Source organism: Mirounga leonina, unplaced genomic scaffold, assembly GCF_011800145.1.
Source record: "Mirounga leonina isolate KUSES-001 unplaced genomic scaffold, KU_Mleo_1.0 Mir_93, whole genome shotgun sequence".
In the NCBI taxonomy this organism is placed as follows: domain Eukaryota; kingdom Metazoa; phylum Chordata; class Mammalia; order Carnivora; family Phocidae; genus Mirounga; species Mirounga leonina.
The window spans coordinates 36,390,057-36,415,923 of record NW_023270854.1 but is presented as its reverse complement, the minus strand read 5'-3'; the positions used below and the strand labels follow the sequence as shown (position 1 = coordinate 36,415,923).

The following is a 25,867-nucleotide window of genomic DNA, read 5'->3' as shown; positions in this document are numbered from 1 at the left end:
CCTGGGTGGCTCAGTCGTTAGGCGTCTGCCTTCGGCTCAGGTCATGGTCCCGGGGTCCTGGGATCGAGCCCCGCATCGGGCTCCCTGCTCGGCGGGAAGCCTGCTTCTCCCTCCCCCACTCCCCCTGCTTGTGTTTGCTCTCTCTCAAATAAACTTTAGAAAAAAGAGACTACTTACGACGTGGTCTTCTTGGCAATATTTTAATTAGTGCTAGAAGATGAAGGGAATATTCAGAAAAGGGATTATGAATACAGCTGATTTTACTGGTGACAAAACCATGAATTCCCGGCTGCAAAGTGGAAAGGTTTGCAGGTGTTAACCTGAAAAAATAAAACAGCCAGTTACTTTACTTGCAAAATGGATTTATTTGAGAATAGCAGAGAATTGCAATTCAGGACAAACTGCGCAAAACCATAGCAAATCCAATAATCAAAGGGGAAGACTTCTTTTATGGAGGAAGAAATTGGGAAGAGGGTTTGTTTGTTTGTTTTGAAGGAGAGAGAGCGAGAGAGAGGAGAGAGAATCTCAAGCAGACTCTCCACCGAGAGACTGAGCCACCCAGGTGCCCCCGGAGAAGCTGTTTTGAATGAAAGCTTATTAGAGAAAAGCAAGAGTTCAGGGTGATGATGGTTTCTCATTCGCTGAGGTGCAGGCAGGTACTCAGTTTCTTGTAGAAGATGCCTGTACATCTTTTCCTGTTGGGACCTGTAGTTAGTGATTCTTTCCTGTTGACCCTTCTTCTGTTGGGGTCTGTAATTGACATTCTTGTAACTGAAGTTGGGTGGTATGGCTCTCCCTTCCTGGCCTCCCCTCCTCGCCTCCTGACCGTTTTCATGAGGTTTCTCTCCATAATTTTCACACAGGTCAGGAGCTTTAGTTAGCCCAATAGCAATTCAGATTTGGGTAATTCACAATAACTGGAAGGCCTGGGTGTTCACAGCATTATCTTATAGTTTTAGAACATTTTCATGTATATAATGTATTATATACATTTTCATGTATATAATGTATTATCTTATAGTTTTAGAACATTTTCATGTATATAATTATGTAGTTATTCTCATTTCTCATATTTTTATTGCTTTTCCCCTTTTTCTTTAAATAATCTTGCCTAGTGATTTGCAGTTTTTAATTTTCAAAAAAGAAGTAGTTTTTCTTGTATCTGTTTTTTTAAGTTTATTTTCTCTGTAATTATCTCTTCTTCTGTTTTGTGTTTAATCTGTTCTCTCCCTTCTTTAGTTAAATGCTTAACCTATTATTTAAAAATATTTTTGTTTTCTAATAGTCATTAAAGACTCTATGAACACTTCAGTGCAGCCTGTTGTTTTATGTATTTTTATCCTTATTTATTCCGAAGTAGTTGGTAATTTCCATTTGATTTCTGCTTAACTCAGGATGACCTAGAAATACATTAAATATTTCTAGGTACATTTCTTTTTGCCTTTTGATTTACTCATTTTTATTAGTGATTTCTAGATTAATTTCATCATGGTCAGAGAACATGACCTGTATATGAACGTGATCTATTTCAAATGTGTTGAAACCTGCTTCTTGACCTAGAAAGTGTTCAGTTCTTAAAAAATGTTTCCTCTGCAGTTGAAAATAACTGTTTGGTTGCCTGTTACTTCTGGATTTTTTTCTGTTTCAAAGTACATGCTGTATTAGATTCTGATTAATTTGTATTTTAAAAAAAACCTCTCATGATTATGGACTTGACAGTTTCTCAATTCATTCTTTTATTTTTCAAGGCTGCATCATTGGATGTATCTACAGTAATTGATAGTATATTCTTGTTTTTAAACCCAGTATTCACTGTATCTGTATTAATTTTTTTACCCTGGTTTTAACATCGCTACACTTTTAGTATGTTTAACATTTTCCTGGTGTATCTGTTATTTTTTTCTATTTTTTTCTGCCATCTGTATGATTTTATTTTATGTGTATCTCTACTAAATGGCTGGATTTATATTTTCATTTCACTCTAATCAGTTTTTAATAGGTGAGTTTGATGCATCTACATTTATTGTGACTATTGTTAAATTTGGACTTCTTTTAGGTTGAACCATATGAAATTGATATTCAACCATTTTTGACCTGTGAAAATGAGTTTCATAAAGTTCAACCTAATCTTGTTTTGTTTACCAACCTTTTTATTTTTTCCTCCTTTCCTGCTTTGCTAATTGATACAGTTTCATTTGATAAAATTTTTAGTATTCATGTTTTTCTGTCTCTTGGTTTGGAAGCTGCACATTTTATTCTTTAGTAGTAAGACCTGAGTATATTGTAATTGTCAACATGTGGACTTATCTTTATCTACATGTTCAGTGCACATAGTGTACTTTTGATCAGGGCATTCATATTCTTCAATTCTAGGACATTTCTGGCTATAATCTCAAATATTGCTGTGTTACCATTCCCTCAACCTGTTCTTCTGGAATTACTCATATGCATAGACTAGAGGTTCTCAATCTATATTTTTTTCCCCTTTGTCCCTTTTTGAATTATATATAATGAATTTCTCATTAATATCTCGATAATGGAAAGTCCAGGTCTCACTCTGCCATTTACTGGCTTTGTGGCTTTGGAAGAGGTAGTGACCTTTCTATACTTCAGGATCCTTATCTCTACAGTAAGATAAATAACAAGGGCTGTTGTGAGGATTTGTAGTGCTTCGAATACTTCCTGGCACCTAGGATATAGAGAAGACCTGTGTTCAGGAAGTAAGCTCTAGGTCCCAGTGCAAGTCTCATGAAAAGCCAACTACAAGCATGCTTTTCCATCGCCACTCTATTTTACTAATCACTGTCTGGCTTCTGAAGTGTATTTACAATGAAATGTGCAATGAGAAACATCAGATGTATATTTAACTATCTCTGCAATAAGATAGACAAAGCTGGCCAGCAGGTACTTTTCAGACCATTTCACAGAGGTGAAAGAATAAGTAGTGTGGACAGCCCCTAGAGTGCAGCTTTTTTACTCCCTTTTCTGAATCCAGAAAAGCCCTGCTTGATCTAAGTCATGGGCTTAACTGGTAGTATAGCTGGCGGTGTCCAGACCATCCTGTGCCTGCCAGGAACCTTTACTGTCTTCTAGGATCTCCAAGGACACATTTCCTGCAGGAAACTGGGGGAAAGAATAACACTGTTCAAGTGTCAAGAAGAGTAAAAAACAAAGAATAACTTTTGTAATGTGTGATCTTAGGGAAGGAGCTTTGAGGCAAATTCCAAGTCATCTAATGTGGCAATTCTATCCTATATAATTAGTCTCAGATGTTTAAAAAGTAATAATAATACCAATTAGTGCTTAGTATGTACCAGGCACTACACACACTATCATTTTTAAGCAGTTGAGTAAAGTAGTAGTATGCCCCGTTGACAGATGGGGAAACTCAGACTTTAAATGATTTGTGCAAAGTGCAGTTAAGTGATCCAAGTGAAATCTATCATTGACAAAACGTGTAATCTTAATCACTGTGCTCTGCCATCACTTGTATGGTGGATCTTCATCGATCTTATCTGAATGACAGTACACAGAAGAGAAATTATGTAACATTGCCAGACGTTGCTAGACAGGTGGCCAGCCGTCTTAAGAAATATTGACTTGTCGTTGGTAAGTGGTCACTACCAGGCTAACTTTAGTGGATGACAAATACTTTAAAAATCATAGCTGAAAGGGACCTAGAGAAGAGAATTGGCTTATATATGCATACTCACCTTGACTTAGCAAAAAGCTGCTTCCTTTCCCACAGCCTCAGTTTCCTTATCTGTAAAACTGGGAGAGCCGCGCCTCTGTCTTTCGGTTGTTGTGAGGATAAAGTGAGGTAATGCGTAAAAACTCTTAATGCTATTTTAGGCCCTAAGAGGGCTAAAATAGGTACGAGACTTTAACAGTTGCAAAATAATATAAATAGTAATTATCACGGGACTTCTGTTGTTCTACATTCCTGAATTGTTAGGTGTTTGTGTGGATTGATTCTCTGGTAAGCCTGGTCTTGCTGAGATGATCACTATCCTAAGCAAATTTAATAATCTATTTCCCAAAACACTGCTGAATCACTCAGGCACTCAGACTAACTCAGTCCACATCGTGAATTTCATGCATTAGAGTTAATTCAGTAATTCTTTCACTCACTTATAACAAGAGTGCTTGTTATGTAGGCCATCTTTTAATTACTGCTGTACATGGAGACACAGATGAAACTACTTGTGTTTTCACTCATTGTGTAAAAACCAGGGATTTTTCAGTCAACTCCAGCTCCACTCCAGTATATAACTCACTCCACTAAAAGCATCAGTCCGCTGTGGTAGTGATGGTATAGTTTCAAAAACCTGCCCATCTCCCTTCATCCTTTCTCAGTCTGTGCTCTCTGCCAAACAAAGGAGTAAACCAGGGAAGAGAAAGGCCCGGGATCTGAAAGACAGGAGATTCAATGTGCAGGACAGCTAATAGAATCCCCCTGGGGATGGCAGAGGGAGAGCCCTGGACCCCAGTGGTGCGGGCACAGAGGCAACCCACACAGAAAACTTCAGGAGGTATTGCTTTAAGAAGATTTCATTCATATTATAGCCCGTGCTTCTGAACATCTTAAGAGACTATTTAAACGAACTGTAGAGAGTTTGGGTTTGAATTAGTGACAAATACATAGAAAATGAAGAAAAGGGGCAAAAATAACCTAGGGTAAAGTGGAAGGCAATGTGCAGAAAAGGAAAAGTATTCACAATATACAAATCATCTATAAATAGCATTTTTACGTAGTCCTTATACAAACATTAAATAACAATGAACCACATTTCTAATATAACTACATTGGGAGACTGAGGGAGTGGCAAGTGTATGTATTAGAATGGGGATAGGAGGGAAATCCTTATTCTACAGTAAGTTAATATGTAATATTTAGAATTATGGAGGTAAATATTAAGAGAAAGAGGTCAAAGAATTGCATATGGTTTCCTTTATAGGAAGGGAGAGTAATGGTAGAGAGGGGAGAGAAGAGCTTTTTAAAACAAGCTTTGCACTGTTGTTTATTCTTTATGTTTTCATTTTTCTTGTAGATTCTTAATTGCTAGGTCTTACGGTAACTTTGTTTTTAACCAAGAAATTGCCAAACCTTTTCCCAAAGTGGCTGCACTATGAACATTCCCACCAGCGAAATGTACGAGCGGTCCAGTTTCTCCACAACCTCACCAACGTTTCTTTGTGCCTGTCTTTATTCTTAGAGCCATTCTACTGCATGTGAAGTAGTATCTCATTGTGATCTTAATTTGCATTACCTATGACTAATGATATTGGGGATGTTTTCATGTAGTTATTGGGCCATTCTTATATTTTCAATGAAGTTTCTCTGGATTTTTTGCCCATGTTTTATCAGATTGTCTTCCTATTGCAGAGTTATAAGAGTTAAATATATGTTCTAGATACAGATCCTTTATCAGATAAATAATTTCTAAATATTTTCTCTCAGTTTGTGGCTTGTCTTTTCATTTACTTAGTGGTACCTTTTGAAGCGCAAACATTTTTAATTTTGATGAAGTCAAATGTATTAGTTTGTATTATGCTTTTAGTAGCGTATCATGCTTAATAGGACAAGACCAAAGCTTTCCCCTAAGGTCAGAAGCAAGGAAAAGATGTCTGCTCACCGCTTGTATTCAGCATTGTACTTGAAGGCAGTCCAGAACTCAGAAGTATGTACCGGGAGCAGGAGAGCCTCCGAGGGAAACCCACTCTTTCTGTTCTGAGGGATGAGAATGGGCTCTCTTAAGGGTTAGTGGAGGAAACGCCCCCCGCCCCCCATTTCTGTCTCTTCTTTTTCCCCTTCTCTGCTACCCCATCCCTCGCAGTATTGCCACGGCAGCACAGCCCTGGGAGTGGTGCCGGGCAGGCAGCTCACACTGCTGCTCAGCCTAGAGCACAGACACGGGCACAAGCAGTGTACAGCGGACTGAGAGAACTAGAGCCTCCACTCTCTAGCTGTGTTGGAACATCAGCCTAGAAGAGGCCCGTTCTCCCCCAGTAGGTGTATAGATTTAATGCAGTTCCATTCAAAATCTCAGTAAGAGATTTAAAAATACATTTGGAAAGGCAAAGGAAATAGCAAAAGTAATTTTTTACCAGAAGAATAAAGTTAGACGAAATAACAGTACTCAAGACAGTGTGCTGTTGGCAGAGACGGACACATAGACCAGTGGAACAGAAGAGAGAGTTCAGAAATAGAGCCACGTGGATATGGCTGCTTGGGTTTTGACAAAGCGTAAAAGCCATTCAGTAAAGATTATCTTTTCAACAAATGGTGTTGGTACAATTAGACATCCATATGCAAAAATATGAATCTCAACCTTACTCTCGGGTATTTTTTGAAAATTAACTCAAATTGGATCATAAATCTAAACTCTAAAAGTTTACAACTCTAGGGAAAATATTCAGGACTGGTTTTAGGCAGACAGTATTTAGACATGACACCAAAAGCATCATTTCATAAAATAAAAAATTGGTGAGTTGAACTTCAAATTTTAAAACTTTCACTCTGATAGAAACACTATTAAGAGAATGAAATGATGAGTTACAGGCTGGAAGAAAATATTTGCAAACCATACCTCCAAAAAACGACTTGTATCAAAAATATATGAAGGGGGCGCCTGGGTGGTTCAGTCATTAAGCGTCTGCCTTCAGCTCAGGTCATGATCCCAGGGTCCTGAGATCGAGCTCTGCGTCAGGCTCCCTGCTCCGTGGGAAGCCTGCTTCTCCCTCTTCCACTCCCCCTGCTTGTGTTCCCTCTCTCGCTGTGTCTCTCCCTGTCAAATAAATAAAAATAAAATCTTTAATATATATATATATATATATGAAGAACTCTCAAATATAACCCAATTAAGAAGAACAAAAACAATAAAATGTTGTCAAATGACTTGACACCCAAGATACTATATGGATGGCAAATGAGCACATGAAAAGACATTAGCCATTGAGGAAATGCCAGTTAAAACCACAACGAGGTACCACTCTATGCCTCTTTAAATGGCTGCAAAAAAATATAGTATCAAGTGCTGATGAAGATCCGGGGCATTTGGAACTCTCATATATTTCTGGTAGGTATGCAAAATGATAGTCTCTGAAAAACAATTTGGCAGCTTAAAAATTACACTTACAAACTTATACTTACCATGTAACCCAGCAGCCCATCCCTGGATATTTACCTTAAAGAAATGAAAACATGTTCACATAAAAATCAGTACCTGAATGTGTATAGCAACTCTCTTCATAATAGCCCCAAACTGGAAACAGCTGGTGAATGAAAAACACTGATAGATCAGAATGGATTTCTGATTTACTCTTCATAAAAAATAACACTTTTGATACATAGGACATCAATGAATCTCAAAGACATGCTGAGTGAAAGAAACCAGTCTCCAAGATTACATGCTATATAATTTCATTTATAGGATATTTGTGAAAAGACAAAACTATAGTAATGGAGAACAGATATTGGTTGCTGGGGTTACATGTAGGGGAGGGTGAGACTATAAAAGGATAACAAAAGGGGTTCTTTGGAGGTGGAATGGTTCTGTTTCCTGAAAGTGGTGGTGGTTTTATGAAGGTATGCATTTGTTAGAACTCAGAGAACTTATTACCCCCTTCAAAAAAATGACGCTGTTGGTAGGCATGTGGAACAACTGAAACTATGACACAATGCAGGTGAGAGTGGAAATTACTACATCCTCTTTGGAAAACCATTTCTTGGTATCTACTAAAGCTGAGCCTGTATATACCCTATTGCCCAATAATACAAAAATGCATACATGTAGTCACCAAAAGACGTATACATGAGTGGTTTTCACAGCACTGTTTATAGTAGCCTAGACTGGAAAGTATCCTAATGTCCGTAAATATTCGAACAGAAAAGAAACTATGATGTAGGTATGTGTGTATGTGTGTGTGTGTGTATATATATATATATACATGTTGCCTAACAAAGCGCTGGAAACATACAACTAATACATTGATTTTATGTGCATATATTTTGGGTGTGTTTGGTCTTTTTGATGGTTGCATTTCAGGTGTAGTTTTTACTACACAAGATGCATGTTGGTATTTCACTGGAGGAAGCAGCATCAAGCGTTTGTTCAACAGAGCATGGACTGTGGAGTCCCCAGCCAGGCTCTGCCACTCCCTCATGTGTCTGTCCTCAGCTTCTCTGTGAAATGTGGCTCCAGGTACCTCACAGAATTATTAGGAAGCTTCTGTGCCTAATACAAAATGGATACTCAGTAAATATTAGTTCTCTTCTTTTGTGGAAGGTATTTTTTTTGTTTAGATAATTAAACTGCATAGACTTTTAGTGGTTCTGATTGTTTTTGTCCAGTTGGATTCTTGAAACACATTCAGTTTCAGATTGATGATGTAGCCTTAGTACATTGTCCATTAAAGTGAATCAACAGAAAACATTGATCAGGAAGAGGTGCCTAATTTTATTTTATTTTATTTTATTTTATTTTATTTTATTTTATTTTATTTTTTTATTTTATTATTTATTTATTTTTAAAAGATTTTATTTATTTATTTGAGACAGAGAGAATGAGAGAGAGAGAGAGCACATGAGAGCGGGGAGGGTCAGAGGGAGAAGCAGACTCCCCGCCGAGCAGGGAGCCTGACGCGGGACTCGATCCAGGGACTCCAGGATCATGACCTGAGCCGAAGGCAGTCGCTTAACCAACTGAGCCACCCAGGCGCCCTACTTTTATTTTTTTTTAAGATTTTATTTATTTATTTGAGAGAGAGAGAATGAGAGACAGAGAGCATGAGAGGGAGGAGGGTCAGAGGGAGAAGCAGACTCCCCGCCGAGCAGGGAGCCCGGTGCGGGACTCGATCCGGGGACTCCAGGATCATGACCTGAGCCGAAGGCAGTCGCTCAACCAACTGAGCCACCCAGGCGCCCGAGGTGCCTACTTTTAAGAATACAGTTGACATCTTTAAGATAATTTAAATGTAAACATGTCTAAATCTAAACGTACAACTTTAAATAGGTACTGTTTATTACACCTGCAACATTAACCAAAACTTCAGTGAATGAATGGTTACCAAGAGTTCCACCAGTAGAGCCACCTGTTTCTGTTGTTCTCTTGCCCCTTCCACTCCAGATGCTCGACTTTGCTGTGCTAACAGCCACTTCTGATAAAGGCATTTGCTTTGTCTCCAGGTGTAAGACAAAGGTGTATCCAGATAGTCTCCCTACAACAAGTGTGGTGATTGTTTTCCACAACGAGGCTTGGAGCACACTTCTGCGGACCGTCCACAGCGTCGTTAGCCGCTCACCAAGACACGTGCTACAAGAAATTGTCCTGGTAGATGACGCCAGCGAAAGAGGTGAGCTGTACGCCTCGCTCACTGCCGGCCCTGGGCGGCGGCCCTTACCGCTGGCAGCTGTGGAGCGTCGGCATTACTTTTGACCCAGTGATTTTATACAGACTTCCAGCGTATCCTGAAAACATTGGTGGCATTTGGACTCATTCACATATACAAAAAATTTACGCCCTTGGGCAACTTAAAACATTACCTTAATTAGCATTTGTGTCACCGCTTAATCTTGTTTTAAAAAGAAATAGTGCTATATAATATAAACATTTATGCAGAACAGTGAAAAAAACCCACATGATTTTGTGGGAAGCTGCAGCCGTAAGCTAATGGAGAGAGACTGGATCCTCTTCAGAGCCGGGATGGAGAAACTGAGTCCATGTGCAGTGCCAAGTACCTCCAACAGGAAAATGGAGCCTTAGCTGGGCAAGCCTTCCTTCTCCAGATTCTTCTTAGGTTTTCCCATTTTCTCCATTCCTAGGTTCAGGAATGATCTGTAGCTAGTTACGTAAAGGGATGAGGAAGGAACTTAGGAGAGAGTGGTAGGTAATATGACTCCAACCTCATAATAAATTTCTACAATGACTCTTACTCTTCTGGGAATCTCAGAATTTTTCACAAGCTTAGAATCTCTCAGACTATCTCATGAAACACTCTTTTGGGAAAGTTATATTAATTAAAAGTACCTTGAGCTAACATTATTTATTTTGAATCCTTCATGGAGATTTTACACCACGGGGTAATGGAGAAAAGGCTCTGTCAAGTCCCATCTGTAGAGAAACCTGTTAAACTCAGACATACCTAGCATTTTGCAGGCTTTTTTTTTTCACAGCGCTGGTGAGGATCATTGGTGTCGTTCCCCCAATATTCCTGTGCTCCCATGAGAGAAATTTGGAAGAACTACAGAAAATGACTCTTCCTTCCTTCCTTGACCAGCCTTAGACTTCCTGACCATCATTTCAAGCTCTTTTGCTACTTCAGCTTTCTTGCCTAATCTCTCCCTGCATTTACTAAGATGGTTTAAGTATTTCACCTTCTCCTTCCATGACTATACTAAGTAGTAAATTTAATCACAGTTAATCACTTCGTGTCTTAATTATGGGAAGTAATTTCACATTAATAACAGTTTAAGTCTCACCACTGTGCCAGATTGTAGAAGTACAAACAAAAAATAATATAGCTCACCTCCTTAATGTGATTAAGATGACCATTTTATAAACACACAAAGCATTTAAATAATAGTATATAGTGTAATTAATGTCAAAATGAGTGAGCTGTTAGAAGTTAAGAATAGCGCACTTAAAACAGAGTTATTGTTGACAATAGAAGTGTAAACCCTCATGTGGATAATTGTTTGCTAGGAGTTAATTAATCCCTCTCTAAGAAAATTAGCTTAAGTTCATAATTAGAAATATATACAAACATTGAGTCTGCAAGTGACTAGTGTTTGTTCTACTTATATGTTGATATTTGCTAAATTAAATATTACTTAAGGAGAGCTGTCTTTGCTCAGATGAAATGAATTATTTTTCCATTTCCTCCTGTGTTCTCTGATATTCTGTTGTGTGCCTGGGAGGACTGTGTGTAAGAGCACGTTTTTGTAGGACATGACCTAATCAAAGACACATGTGCCCACAGCTCTAACGTGACAAAGTCACATATACCAATTATATTTTCCCTTCCTCATGTGGGCCCTTCTTAATCACCTTGCCTGTACAAATCTATAAGAGAAACATGGGCAGAGGTCTATTTCACGGCTCCACTTGCGGCTCTTGGTCACTAAGCAGGGCCCTGGAGTCCTACCCCAGAGCCCCCAGTCAGGAGTCTGGTTCTCCTTCATCTTCCTGCCTGGAGAGCCTCAGGTGTGTGGTTCACGATTTCAGATAGTTGGGAACCACTAGGTATTGTGTTGTTGTGGTTATAACTGTAGTCCTTCTAACCAGACTGAGAATTCTCTAGTGTAATTTTCTTTGGCTCTCTTGTTTGGGTGGTCACTCTTGGGCCCCAGAACCCAGAGCAAGCTCTGTTTTTATGTAACTCTTTAAGTTTGCCTTTCTTACTCATGAGACACAAGCAAGGCACCCTCACTTCTCACCAAGGCTACTGAAACAGACTACTGGTCTGGTCTCCCTGCCCTGGTCTCCTCCCCCTCCCCCTCTGTTTCCCACGCTGCATGCACCGGGAGCTTTTAAACACGCCACTCTGATCTTGGCACTTCTGTCTAACCCTGTTCCTCGGAGGCCTGTATAACCCGGCCTCTGCCTGCATCTCTCCTCACATCCCAAACCATCCCCTGCCCACCCCATCCCCACAGTTCACCTCACATGTTTACTCAGAATCAAGATATATTTAGAGAGGCCTTCCTTGAACTCCTGAGACCAGGTCATGTCCCTCTGAACGTGTTTTGGAACACTACACTCCATGGCTCTCATCAGAGTTTTAGCTATTTCTCTGTCTGTTTAATGACCATCTCCCCTGCTAGACTGTACACTCCATCAGGGCTGTGTGGTCACCACTCTTTCTTCAGTGCCCACAGCACTTACTGCATAAACAGTTCAGAATTTAATGAGTGAATGAAAGAGTAATCTACCAGTCAGTTAATTCTTGCCTTTACTTCTTGTCTGTGCAGACTTCTAATTCGGTCGCATTAGCATGTCTGGTTTGCTTATGGCCTCAGGCTACCCGATTTCCCAGTTGACTGCTGAGTTGTCAGCAGCTCCATTAATTACGTATGAAGTAGGTGCTATAATTATCCCTGTTTTACTGATGAGGCTTAGCGTAAACCTAGCGCTTGACCTCTTAACTTCTACGTACGTCACGTCTCATAACTTCATTGTTAACAGGGTCTAAAGTGAAGACAGTCTGGATGAATCCCTACTTCGTGTCAGAAGTTATGTAATTGTCATCTCAGAAGGTTATCTTAAGACTTAGAACTGATTCAGTGGTCCTAATCTGAGATGACTGTTGTTTTTCTCATCTTTGTCACAAAAGGAAGCAGAGATTCTTATTTAGTAGGGATTAGGAGTCAGATTTTTTAGACTCTAAATTACTTGTTCTTTCGACTGCTCTTTAGACTTCTGGCTAAGATTTCTCAGATATTGCTGTAAGCAGTGAAATTTTCCCCGACACACTCTCTGGCAGCCTCACATTCCCTGATGGAGAGATGCCTAGGGATCCATTTATAGGCTAATAGCTATAAAGATACTCTGATAAACAAGATTCTCCCTTATTTTTAGATGACATAGTAGCTTCTACCCATAATCACTTAACCCCCGGTGGCTTCATTTTTATAGAATTAGCCCTGGGTCATAATTCTGTATCCTCTGTTAGGAAGACACCTATTTCTTAGCCTTATTGCATGAAGGCCACGAAGATGTGGAACAAAGATGCCAAGAAAATTTGTGGAATGGCAACTTTTTTGAGCTGCCAGACCAGAGAATCATGCATTTTTCATTTTATTTATAGATAGGACAGAGTATTTTAACTTTCAAAGACGTGGGACTTGGGAATTAGATTGCTTTGATTCTTAAGAAGACTTTAAGCTGTCTGATATTTTTGGGAAAGCTTATTGGGAGACATCTTGCATATGACACACCCAACCTCAACCGGTCTGAAGCACTAGAATATATCCCACACCCTGTCACATGGGAGTCCATCAAACTCTGGACGTAAAGTAATTTAAATTTGTGTCTGCTCAGGTGATTCCATGCTCCTGAATTGTTCTCTCTCTAGTTCCCTTCTAGGACTTCTTGTTGTGGATGAAAAGATGAGCTTTGAAGTCAGGCAGACCTGGGTTTGAATCTTGGATCCACCCCTTAACAAGCTGTGTCACTTTGATCAGTTCGTTTTAGATTCTGAGCCTTGGACACTTAACGACTGAGCTACCCAGGTGCCCCCTTTCCTGGTTTTTAAAGTCAGATATGTACTTTGGAGGCAAGACTTCCTTGGCTTAGAGGCATAACCTCTATCTGAACGCTCCAGGATTTCACGCAACCACTGGTTTCACACAACTGCTTCCTCTCCCTTTCCTTTTTCCCCCTTTTCCTTCAGTTGCGCTTCCCTCTTGAGACTTTTGTGACTTAGACCTACTTGTCTGCTAAGGAACTCTCTTTGGTCCAGCATTTACCTTCTGAGCTTGACCTCACTCCCTGCCTCCTGATAGAAGAAATACATGGTCAGAGACTGTGGTAGTCAATAAGACAGTTGGTTTAGGGTTGGATTTTGAAGAAATCCCACAATTGTCTGAATTCTAACAGCTGTTGCATATTCTGTTTCTTCTGTCTATTGAGGTCTGGATTTAATGCTCTTGAACTACTTTTTTTCTACTCCTGATCCTTAAACATGATTACAAAAAGAAGTGAGCTGACAAGAGTTGCTTAGGGAACTATGGTGACATGTCTGTCTTTATTGAGCCTGAGCCCAAAGGCTTCTCCTAATTCTTCATGTAATAAGGTAGAGGCAACTCTAGGACATGCTCTCAGGAAATAAAAAGGCTCCCTGTAGTGAAATGGGTTTGTGAGTCAGGGAGCTTCACTAAAAGTGCTCAGTAAATAGGTGGTGAATGAATATTGCATGGCAGAAAAAAAATTGCTTTACATCTGGGAAGCACCAGGTCAGTCTTTTCATGTTATTTTTTGCTTTGTTTTGTGAATTTTTCAGACTTTCTGAAAAGACCACTAGAGAGTTACGTGAAAAAATTAAAAGTACCAGTTCATGTAATTCGAATGGAACAACGTTCTGGATTGATCAGAGCTAGATTAAAAGGAGCTGCTGTGTCTAAAGGTCAAGTGATCACCTTCTTAGATGCTCACTGTGAATGTACAGTGGGATGGCTGGAGCCTCTCTTAGCAAGGATCAAACATGACAGGTAATTTTCTGAAGTCTATAAATTTGTTTTCAGTGTGTTTGTTGTAACTTGTGTGATAAGCTGAAAAATTCTGAATATATAAATGCAAAAATAATTTCCTCTGAAGTTTCCTTTAAAATACCCACGAAGAACTCTCTAAACTAAAAGGGAAGACAACCGTGAAGAAATGTTTGTAGTCTTGTTGGTGATGCTGGATTAGGAAGTATGTTGTTCAGATGTATACCTTATGCTCTGTTTACTAAATGGGAGCAGAACAGAAGACAATGACCTCAGGAAAAGTAGGATAAAACCCTTTATTGTCCCTGCTGTCTAAGGCTAAGACTGGGGCAGGCAAGTCATCTCATCCCTGTCTCTTTCCTTACTGGGACTCTAGCCCTCAGCTTGTTGCATGGCAAGAAGAAGGAAGTGGGGAGATACACAGTGCATCTTAAAGTGCTTCATTATATATGGAAAAGCACTCTAATCTCTGATGATACAGGAAGAGCAGTGGGAGCAATGCATGCATTTTTCAGAGAATTACCTGCTGCTGGTCTCTGGTATAGTTCTTGAGTATCTGGAGAGAAGCTAACGTCCATCTGCTAGACTTAACATTAGTTGAATTTCTTCTTGTCATTGCAGTTTGAACTAGAGGCTATCTGTGCCAGCTTAACATTCAGGTTTAGATTTTAGCAAGGTAAACTTGTGCTAGTCGAGTGAAGCATGGCAAAAGCCACTGCATCTGTTCTGTTTTTTAGCAAATACTGGGACTACATCTCGCCCTTTGAAAGATGAATGAGTAGGGAAAACAAGCACTGGGGCAGTGAGAAGGTACAGCAGCTTTAGGAAGGAGAACACTGCCTGAAGAAGGAAGAGAATATCTCTGTAAATTGTTTTCTATGAGTAGTACATGACTAATTTGGGAAATCCTGGCTTGCATAAGACCACTAATAAACAGGAGTCTGGACCCCGGGAGAGAAAGCAGCAGTGTGAGGAAATGGCAGAAATGAAAGGGGGGGATTGACTAAAATGACAACCACAATTTCCAGTTTGGGCTGTATAGTAGATTAGGTGTCTTGAGGAACGTTTCCAACGGAAAGAGCTTAAATGCTGGATAAATTGTATAACACATTTTTAAATGCATCACTGAGCTGGCACTGAAGTCCAGAGTTTTGCAAACGTCAAAACAAAGTGGGACAAGTGAGTGGTTCAAACACTAAAACCAGCTCTCACTTGGAGAGTTTCTGCCAAACTTAGAGGACACAGAGCCTCTCTGCCTTGATAGACAAATGGACGGGAAGATAGGAGACCGGGTCTAGGCCCTGCCTGAGGCTGGAAAATTAATAGCAAACACCTGTGTAAAGCTAGGATCTTGTACCTCTGTGTGAGAATGAGAAATCCTACCACACCAAAGAAAACTTGCCTGTTTCAACCTTGCAATGGGATGGTCATAGGGAAACAAATCTCCCCTAAGAATTTGTAAACAATATAGAAAAGGAGGGAAGCCAACTCAGCTCTTTTTGAGACTAATATAACTTTGATATCAAAGCCAGAAAAGAAATACATGGAAAATTACCCAAACCCACTCATAAACACTAACACAAAAAATCTCATAATACCAGAAAATTGAGTCCACTGGGAGGAAAAAATAATTATATATATACTTTACATATTGTGTATATATATATATATTTTAAGATTTTATGTATTTATTTGAGAGAGAGGGTGAGAGAGAGCAAGCAAGAGAACAAATGTGAGCACTAGCGGGGGAAGCAGCAGAAGGAGAGGGAGAAGCAGACTCCGGACTCCTTGAGCAGGGGGCCCGATGCCCGATGCAGGGCTCAATGTGGGGCTTGATCCCAGGACCCTGGGATCATGACCTGAGCCGAAGGCAGACGCTTAACTGACTGAAGCCACCCAGGTGCCCCAATATATTTTTATTTTTATGTGAAAAATATGTAAAAGAACATATGACTAATTGGTTTAGTTTAATAATATAACATCTGTTCACATAATACATCCTCATTAACATTTCTAAAACTATAATTAAAACCCTATCATTAAAAATCAGTCATCACTTCAATAGATAAAAAACGTGTTCACTTGTGATTAAAATGAACATCCATTTATGATTAAAAGTACTTAGTGTTATACGCAAACAATGAATCATGGAACACTACATCAAAAACTAATGATATAATGTATGGTGATTAACATAACATAATAAAATTTAAAAAAAAAAGTACTTAGTGAACTATTACAGAATGGAAATTTACTAATCTGAGTAAGGATAGCTTTTTAAAAAAGACTTAGCTATGGGGCGCCTGGGTGGCTCAGTCGTTAAGCATCTGCCTTCGGCTCAGGTCATGGTCCCAGGGTCCTGGGATCGAGCCCCGCGTCGGGCTCCCTGCTCCACGGGAAGCCTGCTTCTCCCTCTCCCACTCCCCCCTGCTTGTGTTCCCTCTCTCACTGTGTCTCTGTCAAATTAATAAAATCTTAAAAAATAAAAATAAAAAAGCCTTAGCTAGCAAACATCATATTAATAGAGAAAGGTTGATTTTTTTTTTTTTTTGAGAGAGAGAGAAAGTACATGTAGGTGAGAGGGAGAGAGAATCTTAAGCAGGCTCCATGCGCAGAGCCTAATACAGGGCTCGATCTCATAACCCTGAGATCATGACCTGAGCTGAAATCAAGAGTCAAACGCTTAATGGACTAAGCCACCCAGCCCCCCCGAAATATTTTCTAAAAGATATAGAACATCCTTATGATGCCCTGAATTACTACTGTTAGTATTATTAGAAACCTTAAGTTTTACAGTAATACAAGAAATAAAGGGTATAAGGATTAGAAAGGAAAAAAAGTGCTGTCAATTGCAGAATGAGTTCTTAATGGAAAAAAAAAATCTTACACAAAATAGTAGAGATAATAATTTAGCAGTGTTGCCAGATATAAGATCTTTATAGAAAAACCTTCTCCACACCAGCAAGGAATAGTTAGAAAATATAATTAAAAAGAAAAAAAGAAGTGATCCCATTTATAATAGCAATGGAAATCAAAAGCTATAATTTTAACAAAATATGCATAGGGGCGCCTCGGTGGCTAAGTCGGTTGGGTGTCTGACTTTGGCTCAGGTCATGATCTCAGAGTCCGGGGATCAATCCCCGCATCGGGCTCTCTGCTCAGTGGGGAGTCTGCTTGTCCCTCTCCCTCTGCCTTCCCACCCCTGTGCTCACAGGCTCTCTCTCTCAAATAAATAAATATTTTAAAAAATGTATAAAATAGAACACTTTTGAAATTTACTAGAAGATAATCTAAGGAGAGAGGAGGATAATATTCATGGACAGAAAAGTAAAAATAACAGTTCTCCCCACATTGATCTATAAATTCAGTGCATTTCCAGTTGGAATCTCAACAGAATGTTCTTGGAGGAACTGGCTGATTCTGTTATGTAGAAATGCATATTTTTAAAAAAAATAGCTAAGATACCCTTGAAGAAGAGTCACGTACAACAGGGCTGGCACTACCAGATACCAAGATTTATTTTGAGGCTATCTTAATTGTGGCAGTGATCTATTGATGCAGGAATTCACAGATAGACTAGTGAAACAATAATGCTAGAAACCATCCCATGTTTATATGGAAACTTGACTTATGACAGAGAAGGCATTGATAATTATAGCAGAGGAAAAAAAGACGGGGCGCCTGGGTGGCTCAGTCGATAAGCGGCTGCCTTCAGCTCAGGTCATGATCCCAGGGTCCTGGGATCAAGCCCCGCATTGGCCTCCCTGCTCGGCAGGAAGCCTGCTTCTCCCTCTCCCGTTCCCCCTTCTTGTGTTCCCTCTCTCGCTGTGTCTCTCTCTGTCAAATAAATAAATAAAATCTTTAAAAAAAAAGAAAAGAAAAGACCATCAAGTAGTGCTGGAATAATTGGTTATCTATAAGGAAAATAAATGAAGTTGGACACTTACTGTATATTATACCAAAATCAGTTCCATAAGGATTAAAGACTTAAATATGAAAAGCAAAAATATAATTCTTTTTAAGACAGCATAGGAGACTGTCTTTATGATTTTGGAGTAGGGAAAGATTTCTTAAATAAGACAGGAAAGATGGGGATGGTGCGGATGTTACATACTCTAGAATGTGGCTGCCAGGCACCGTAAGTAGTGCACCTTTCCTAGGAAGGAGCTATAGTCATGTGGACGTTTTTTCAGGTTTATAAAAAATATCACAATACCAGTTGAAAAAAAATTTTTTTAAGATTTTATTTATTTATTTGACAGAGAGTTAGAGAGCACAAGTAGGCAGAGCAGCAGGGAGAGGGAGAAGCAAGCTCTCTGCTGAGCAAGGAGCCCGATGTGGGACTCGATCCCAGGACACTGGGATCATGACCTGAGCCAAAGGCAGACACTTAACCGACTGAGCCATGCAGGTGCCCCCCCAATTGAAAAAAAATTTAAATATCTGGGGGAATCAGACAATTTGTATGAACACATACAAACCTGCAGGGAAAATATCCTTTTTTCTTTTTTTTAAAGATTTTATTTATTTATTTGACAGAGAAAGACAAGCAAGAGAGGGAACACAAGCAGGGGGAGTGGAAGAGAGAGAAGCAGGCTTCCCGCGGAGCAGGGAGCCCGATGCTGGGCTGGATCCCAGGACCCTGGGATCATGACCTGAGCCAAAGGCAGACACTTAAGGATTGAGCCACCCAGGCACCCTGGAAAATATCCTTTCTAATAACTAGAAAATAAAAAATTTTTAAATTGTAAGATACTATTTAACATTATCATATTGGCAAAAAATACAAGAAAATAGCGTCCAAAGTTGGTAGCATTATAATATAGAAGCTGCAGGGAGAAATACATACTTATACGTATGTATATGGAAAGCGGTAAAGATTAGTGTTACAGAAAAAGTTCTTCCCATTAATGCAGTAAACCCATTCCTATCTTAAAAGCAAAATACTGGTTATGTGAACATTTTCACTTAGTATGTTATTTTATCTTTTATTTTTTTGAATAAAAAGATTTTTTTTATTATTATGTTCAATTAGCCAGCATATGGCACATCATTAGCTTTTGATGTAGTATTCAACGATTCATTAGTTGCGTATAACACCCAGTGCTCATAGTTTTAGTAGCAAAAAACTGTAAGGAATACAAATATCTAAGAGTTTATTAAGAAAACTATTACCTTAGAATGATTAAATATGTAATCATTTAAAAGTATTATTTTTGAAAGCTAGAAATATTTGGAGTGTTTTCACATATGGCAAATACATAAAAGTATGAATGAAAAAGGGATGGAAGGTTATCAACAGTTGCGAGTGTGATAAATAATTATGCTAACTTGAGGGCGCCTGGGTGTCCCAGTCGGTTAAGCATCCGGCTGTTGGGTTCAGCTTGGGCTGTGAGAATGAGCCTGGCATCGTGCTCAGCTCAGAGTCCGCTTAAGGCTCTCTCTCCCTGTCCTGTGGTCCCTCTACTTCTCTCTCTCAAATAAATCTTTAAAAAAAAAAAAATTATGCTAACTTAATAGGATATAGCAGGAAATTTTTCCACCATTGCTTTTAATATTATAGAATGTATTTTTATTTAAAAAGCACTTAGCATATAGTTATAATATAGTTGTTATGCTATGCCTCAAAAAGGAAAATGAAGATTTTTTCATTTGCTTTTATAATTTTAGGAAAACAGTGGTCTGTCCTATCATTGATGTGATCAGCGATGATACTTTTGAGTACATGGCAGGCTCTGATATGACCTATGGTGGCTTTAACTGGAAGCTCAATTTCCGCTGGTATCCAGTTCCCCAAAGAGAGATGGACCGAAGGAAAGGTGATCGGACTCTTCCGGTCAGGTAACTACTTTGTCATACATTTTCCCTAAAATGTTATCGACAGGGAACAGTGGAGCTTTGGGAATTATATCAAAAGGGTTCTAAGTGTATTTTGAGAGACATGAGGTATTTGTGTACCGTACATATATGTAGTTAAAAGCCACACATATATTATTATTTTAAAGGGGGTTTTCTCTTCTGATCCATTAATAAAATTGGGATTTTTCATTTATATAAATCTAGTGCACCTGAAAAGTGATGGTAACATGCATATGTTCTTTCATTCCTGTATGAACAACATTTTGCAAATCTGTCAGATTTGTGCTTTCAGTTGTTAAGGATAATAATATTTAACTTTAAATTCAACTATCCCTTAATTAATTGTAAGTGTAAGTGTAATGTGAAAATATTACCTAAAAGTGGGTCGTAGCACCAAAATACAAGCTTGTAAATTCAGACTTGTACCATCTGGATGGTAGTTACTGACTGATGAGGTTAGAAAAGCTTGTCTCAGATATAAAAATAACCAGAATTGACAGAAGTATAAAAAAAGATTTCTGTGAACACATTCTGATTTTTCCTCTGTTTTATACATGGTCATCTATAGATTTTTTTTTTCAGAAAGGGATAAGAATCTTGATGCTGTTCAGAACCTTGAAATTGAGACCGTGAGTCTCAGCGCCATCCGGGGATTTGTTGGGGCAGCCTCAGCTTGCTGCCTCTGTAGTGACAGAGAGCCCTTCAGAGCCAGGCCTCAGCTTCCTCCCCTCCCGGGCTTCTCAGGCCTGCTTTCCCTTGCACTCGGGTCCCATTCTGGCAAAGCTGAGGAGAATTTCATTAATTCTATGCTGAGTCCTTTCCTATAGCAAAGGTACTTTTCCACTCTTCTGCTGACAGTTCAAATAACCATCTAAATCAGGAGTTCCTAAACATTTTGTAGATGGTGAGCTTCTTTGAAAAATCTGATAAAAGCTAGGAGTCTTCTCTAATAGGGGGAAAACGCACATGTGCAAACAGGATTGAGCATACAATTCTAGGAAATGTAGAGATTTCTCAAAACCTAGGTCAAGAAACCCTGGTACTAAATGGTCATTCTGGGTGTTGGCCTGTTTCCTCTGACTTCTAACATAGTAGACTTCCATTTTTTTTCTCTTCTAAAATCAAAGTACGTCCTAACTTTTATTTGGATACGACTGTACTGGAAAGGCAAATGTGCCATACTCCAAAAGCATGGAATCCATGTGTTCTTAGGGCATGGGATCAGAGGTGACAGTTCATCCTAAAATGTGATCACCATAGTCTCCTCTGTCCCTGGAACTTAATTATTTTCTTCTAGTTGGAGTCCATTTTTCTCCATATTCATCCTTCATGGAAATCAAATGGTTGACTGGTATTCATTTATTTCAGTCTTCCTCCATTATCATTTCTCTGCTTAATTCCACCTCTTTGCACCCACTCTACATCCCTGGCCATGTTCTGATGAATTGGGCCCCTCTTCTGCAGAGAACGTACCATTCTTGGTCAGGCTGACAGTCCCTTTAAGAGTGACTGAGTGTATTCTCTACTTCCTCTCCTTTCCTGAAAGGTTCTGTTAGGTATAGGAAAAGGACCTCATTGTTTTCATCCCATGTAATCTACCTCTTTGCAATATTTGCCTGACTTTAGAACCTGGTATGTTAGAGTTGCTAACGTGAATCTAGTTGGTTATATAGTCAATATAGTTAGTTAATATAGTCAGTGTAGTTGCCAGGAATTATGGGAAGATACCCAGTCAGATGGAGAGATATATGACAACCAGCTTCAATTTAAGGAGTTTCGGATGGAAGCTTAGTCAGGACTTGAGGACCAAGAAAGGTACTGAAAACAGAAGAGGCCTTGGGACGGGGCAGAGAAGGCTCTCGGGCACAAGCTGTGACAGAGGGTGGTAGGCCCAACAGTCAGCATGTCTGAAGACCAAATAGTATATAACAGAAAAACAGAAAGTCCTTAGGTCCCTGTAAAAGTTTCTGAAGAGTGTGAGGATAAGCATTTATTCTCTAGTTATGAACAGTTAATGAGACTACTTTTAAAAACAAAAACTGATTGTAAATTTTAAATTCTTAAAATTAACAGTATAGTATTATGATTGAATTTCAGAACACCTACAATGGCAGGAGGCCTTTTTTCAATAGACAGAGATTACTTTCAGGAAATTGGAACATATGATGCTGGAATGGATATTTGGGGAGGAGAAAACCTAGAAATTTCCTTTAGGGTAAGTTCCCTTTGAAAAAAATAATCTTTTATTTAACCTTAAATATAGATATGCCTTAATTATTCATATTCTGTATCTCTAAATAAAAATTGAATTTAGTATGAGTTTCGTCAGACTTCAGAACCTCAGTATATAAAAAATTTCATGTTACTATTAAGGGTTCCTTATAAACTATGTTTTAAACAAATCAGTGATCTTAATAGTTAAACTATAAAACTTATACAAGATTCCCTAGTTGTTTTGAATTTCTGTTGTTTTCAAGGAAGTAATTCATGCTCTAAAAATAAAAAACAATATGTAGTTTCTATATGCTACTATGGTACTCAACTGCCAAAAACCTAATTTCACTTTCTGTAATATGCTTTGTCCTTCTGTTGTGAAAATTATTTTCTCTTATATAAAACCTGGTCACTTTACTGGCTTTATATTTTTTAATAGAAAAAGGCAAAAGAATTCTGGAATTGCTCTAACTTAATTTAACCCAATCAACCTTAATATAAAACTCTTAAGCATTTCACATGCACTAAAATCAACATGTTAAGTGACACTGCGTATTTCTGAAAATAACCTGAGACACATAGCTTATAGTGGAAACCACATTGAACTGCACTGTAATCTAAACCAGCTCACTTTGTTCCTAGTGGATCACTTTGCTCTCTTATAAAAGGAGAGGTTTGGACTCTAGCTCACTTGGAAATCCTATCCAGCTGTATCACTTTGTGATCCTGGGAGAACTTTAAAGTAGAGACACTGAATATTTAACAAAATCAAAACTTCTCAAAATATGTTTTAATTGTAAATAACAGATTTTTATCTTACAGAAACATGCATTTTGAAAGGAGCAGAAGGATAATTTTATTAAACTAAGAATGTGAACCCAAACTTGATGATCCCTCTTTTACCCTTTTTTTGGTTTTTATTCTTATGAAGATGACAGAGTATGCTGTCACTGTCCCAGTGAATAACTCATGAGAGATCCAGTTTAGATTTCTAGGGTCTGTTTAATGTACAGTCTATGACAAGTTTGGAAAAGGAGGAACAGATAGGACTCTGGCTGAATACTCCATGCCGAAAGTTTTTTGACTATGAACCATGCATATACTACACATAAAATTTAAACTTGAATTTAAAATTAAACTTTGGGGCACCTGGGTGGCTCAGTTGGTTAAGTGTGTCTGCCTCCGGCTCAAGTCATGATTCCAGGGTCCTGGGATCGAGCCCCATGTCGGGCTCCCTGATGCTCAGCATGGAGTCTGCTTCTCCCTGTCCCTCTGCCCTTCCCCCAGCTCGTGCTCTCGCTCTCAAACAAATAAAACCTTTAAAAACAATTAAAATTTAAACTTAATTCAAATTTGAACTTAATGATCTTTTTATGAGTTCTGGCCTGTAGTTAGAAAAATACTGTTCCAGACCCCCTATCTTTTTTGCATTTAGCCTTTAATCTATCTTTGCTGAATTTAACCTTCAACTTCTGGTTTGATCAGAACCAAAAATTACAGAAAAGTATGTTTCTGAGGAAGTGCTGGTTTTGTGATCATATAGCAGGAGCTCCACTGTATGTATGGTCATGATTCTGTGAAATTTTAACTATGAACATCCATAGATGTGAACAGTTTTTTTTTTTTTTTAAACCATCAGGGTCTTAATATGGTCTTCTTTGCCATTGTTTTCAGATTTGGCAATGTGGAGGAACTTTGGAGATTGTCACCTGCTCACATGTTGGACATGTGTTTCGGAAAGCCACACCTTACACGTTTCCAGGAGGCACAGGACAGATTATCAATAAAAATAACAGACGACTTGCAGAAGTGTGGATGGATGAGTTCAAGAATTTCTTCTATATTATTTCTCCAGGTTAGCATTTTGCATTAGAAATACAAGACTAGAACTTTCTTGTCCCTGATCTAATGCATCTGAGAAGAGGTAAGAAGGGGGTAGAAGAGCTTTGAGAAGAGGCAAAGCACCAACCTCACAGGGTTGTCGTCAGGAAGAAATGAAATCACACACGGTGTACAGAGTGCTTAGCGCTGTGCTGCTATGTTATTAACAATAAGTTGTCCAGGCCAGTACTGCAGACATTACTGTCAGCCCAGGTGTTACCAGTGTTCTGTTTTATTTTTAACCTAATTGTAATGTGTAACATTCATATGAAAATTCGAGTCCCTCAGGGCCAGTGCAGAGCACTGTAGCAGGCCTCAAGGGACTTCAGTCCAGGAACTTCTCTGCCATTCAGGGTTTTGTGGGAACATTTGTTCCATCAGCTACAAGTCTTCCTGACATTGTTAGCATTCCAGCCTCGTTTGTCATTACAATACCATCAAGTCACAGTTCACACACCAGTGACTTGTGTGAGAGAAACTGACTGGAAACAGTTGCTCTGCTTAATATTTGGGCAAAAGAGATCATGATTCTGGTTTTTGCCTTCACATATGTGAAACTTTTCTGATCCTATGAAAACTTAACGTTTGTGTGTAATATTGCTAGTGTTGTATTTCATTCTCACATAAATTTAACTTTTCGGGGCGCCTGGGTGGCTCAATCGGTTGAGCATCTGCCTGCAGCTCAGGTCATGATCCCAGCATCCTGGGATTAAGCCCCGCATTGGGCTCTGCTCGCGGGGAGTCTTCTTCTCCCTCTCCCTCTGCCTGCTGCTTCCCCTGCTTGTGTTCTCTCGCTCTCTCTCTCTGTCTGACAAATAAATAAATTAAATCTGTAAAAAAAAAATTAATTTTTCTTTGAAAGAATAAAACACATATAAATATACTTCCTTGGTTTTTATTTGCACAATGGATTCATGGCATATCACTTACGTAGTCACACATCACCAAAATGGTACCACTTTTCCCATTTACCTGGCTTATTAAATGCAGTATTTAAATAGAAATGTGTTACCTAATAGAACACGAATAATTCAGAGTCAATTATTTCTTTCAACAGGTGTTACAAAGGTAGATTATGGAGATATATCATCAAGACTTGGTCTAAGACATAAACTACAATGCAAACCTTTCTCTTGGTACCTAGAGAATATTTATCCTGATTCCCAGATTCCACGTCACTATTTCTCTTTGGGAGAGGTAAAATATATATATTCTGTGTGGTTATTTATGTTCTCATTCATCAAAAACAGTAGAGGTTAAACATCCAACAAGGGAATCCCTTCATATTAAAATTATATAACCTCAAGTGTGAGAAAGTTCTTAGCAGTTAACATCTTGTTAATTTTTCATCGTGTTAATAGTTTATTAAAATAAGAATGCTCCACCCCTAACCTTTCAGAGTTGGACTCTTGTTTCAATATTTTAGTGTCTTCAGCAGACTTCTTAACAAACTGACCCATTTAGTTGAAAGCATATATTCCTAAAGTTAATGTCCTGGTGTTAATTAACCTGATTGAAAGAAGTAAAGATAAATTGTAAAGAACTGACAAGGAAAGTTGAAAGACCATATATAATAGAAGTCATAGCAGCAAATGATATGTGTGGACAAGGCCACACCCAGGCCCTATCCCAGGATGGAATCTTCCTGATGCTCAGGAAAAGTAACCCTCCACTCCATAGGAGGCTGTCACTTCTACAGTCTTTCCA

The 25,867-nt window shown here is 38.9% G+C and overlaps 1 protein-coding gene across 1 annotated transcript in view; it reads left to right on the top strand.

Annotated features, from left to right (window-relative positions):
* GALNT1 (polypeptide N-acetylgalactosaminyltransferase 1) overlaps positions 1-25,867 on the top strand; it is an 81,503-nt gene that overhangs the window by 40,297 nt on the left and 15,339 nt on the right. The window contains exons 5-10 of the mRNA XM_034996081.1: positions 9,188-9,354; positions 14,002-14,209; positions 19,877-20,047; positions 22,163-22,280; positions 23,954-24,134; positions 25,218-25,357. Coding sequence (XP_034851972.1) covers positions 9,188-9,354; positions 14,002-14,209; positions 19,877-20,047; positions 22,163-22,280; positions 23,954-24,134; positions 25,218-25,357 — 985 coding nt within the window. The remainder of the gene's footprint in view (positions 1-9,187; positions 9,355-14,001; positions 14,210-19,876; positions 20,048-22,162; positions 22,281-23,953; positions 24,135-25,217; positions 25,358-25,867) is intronic.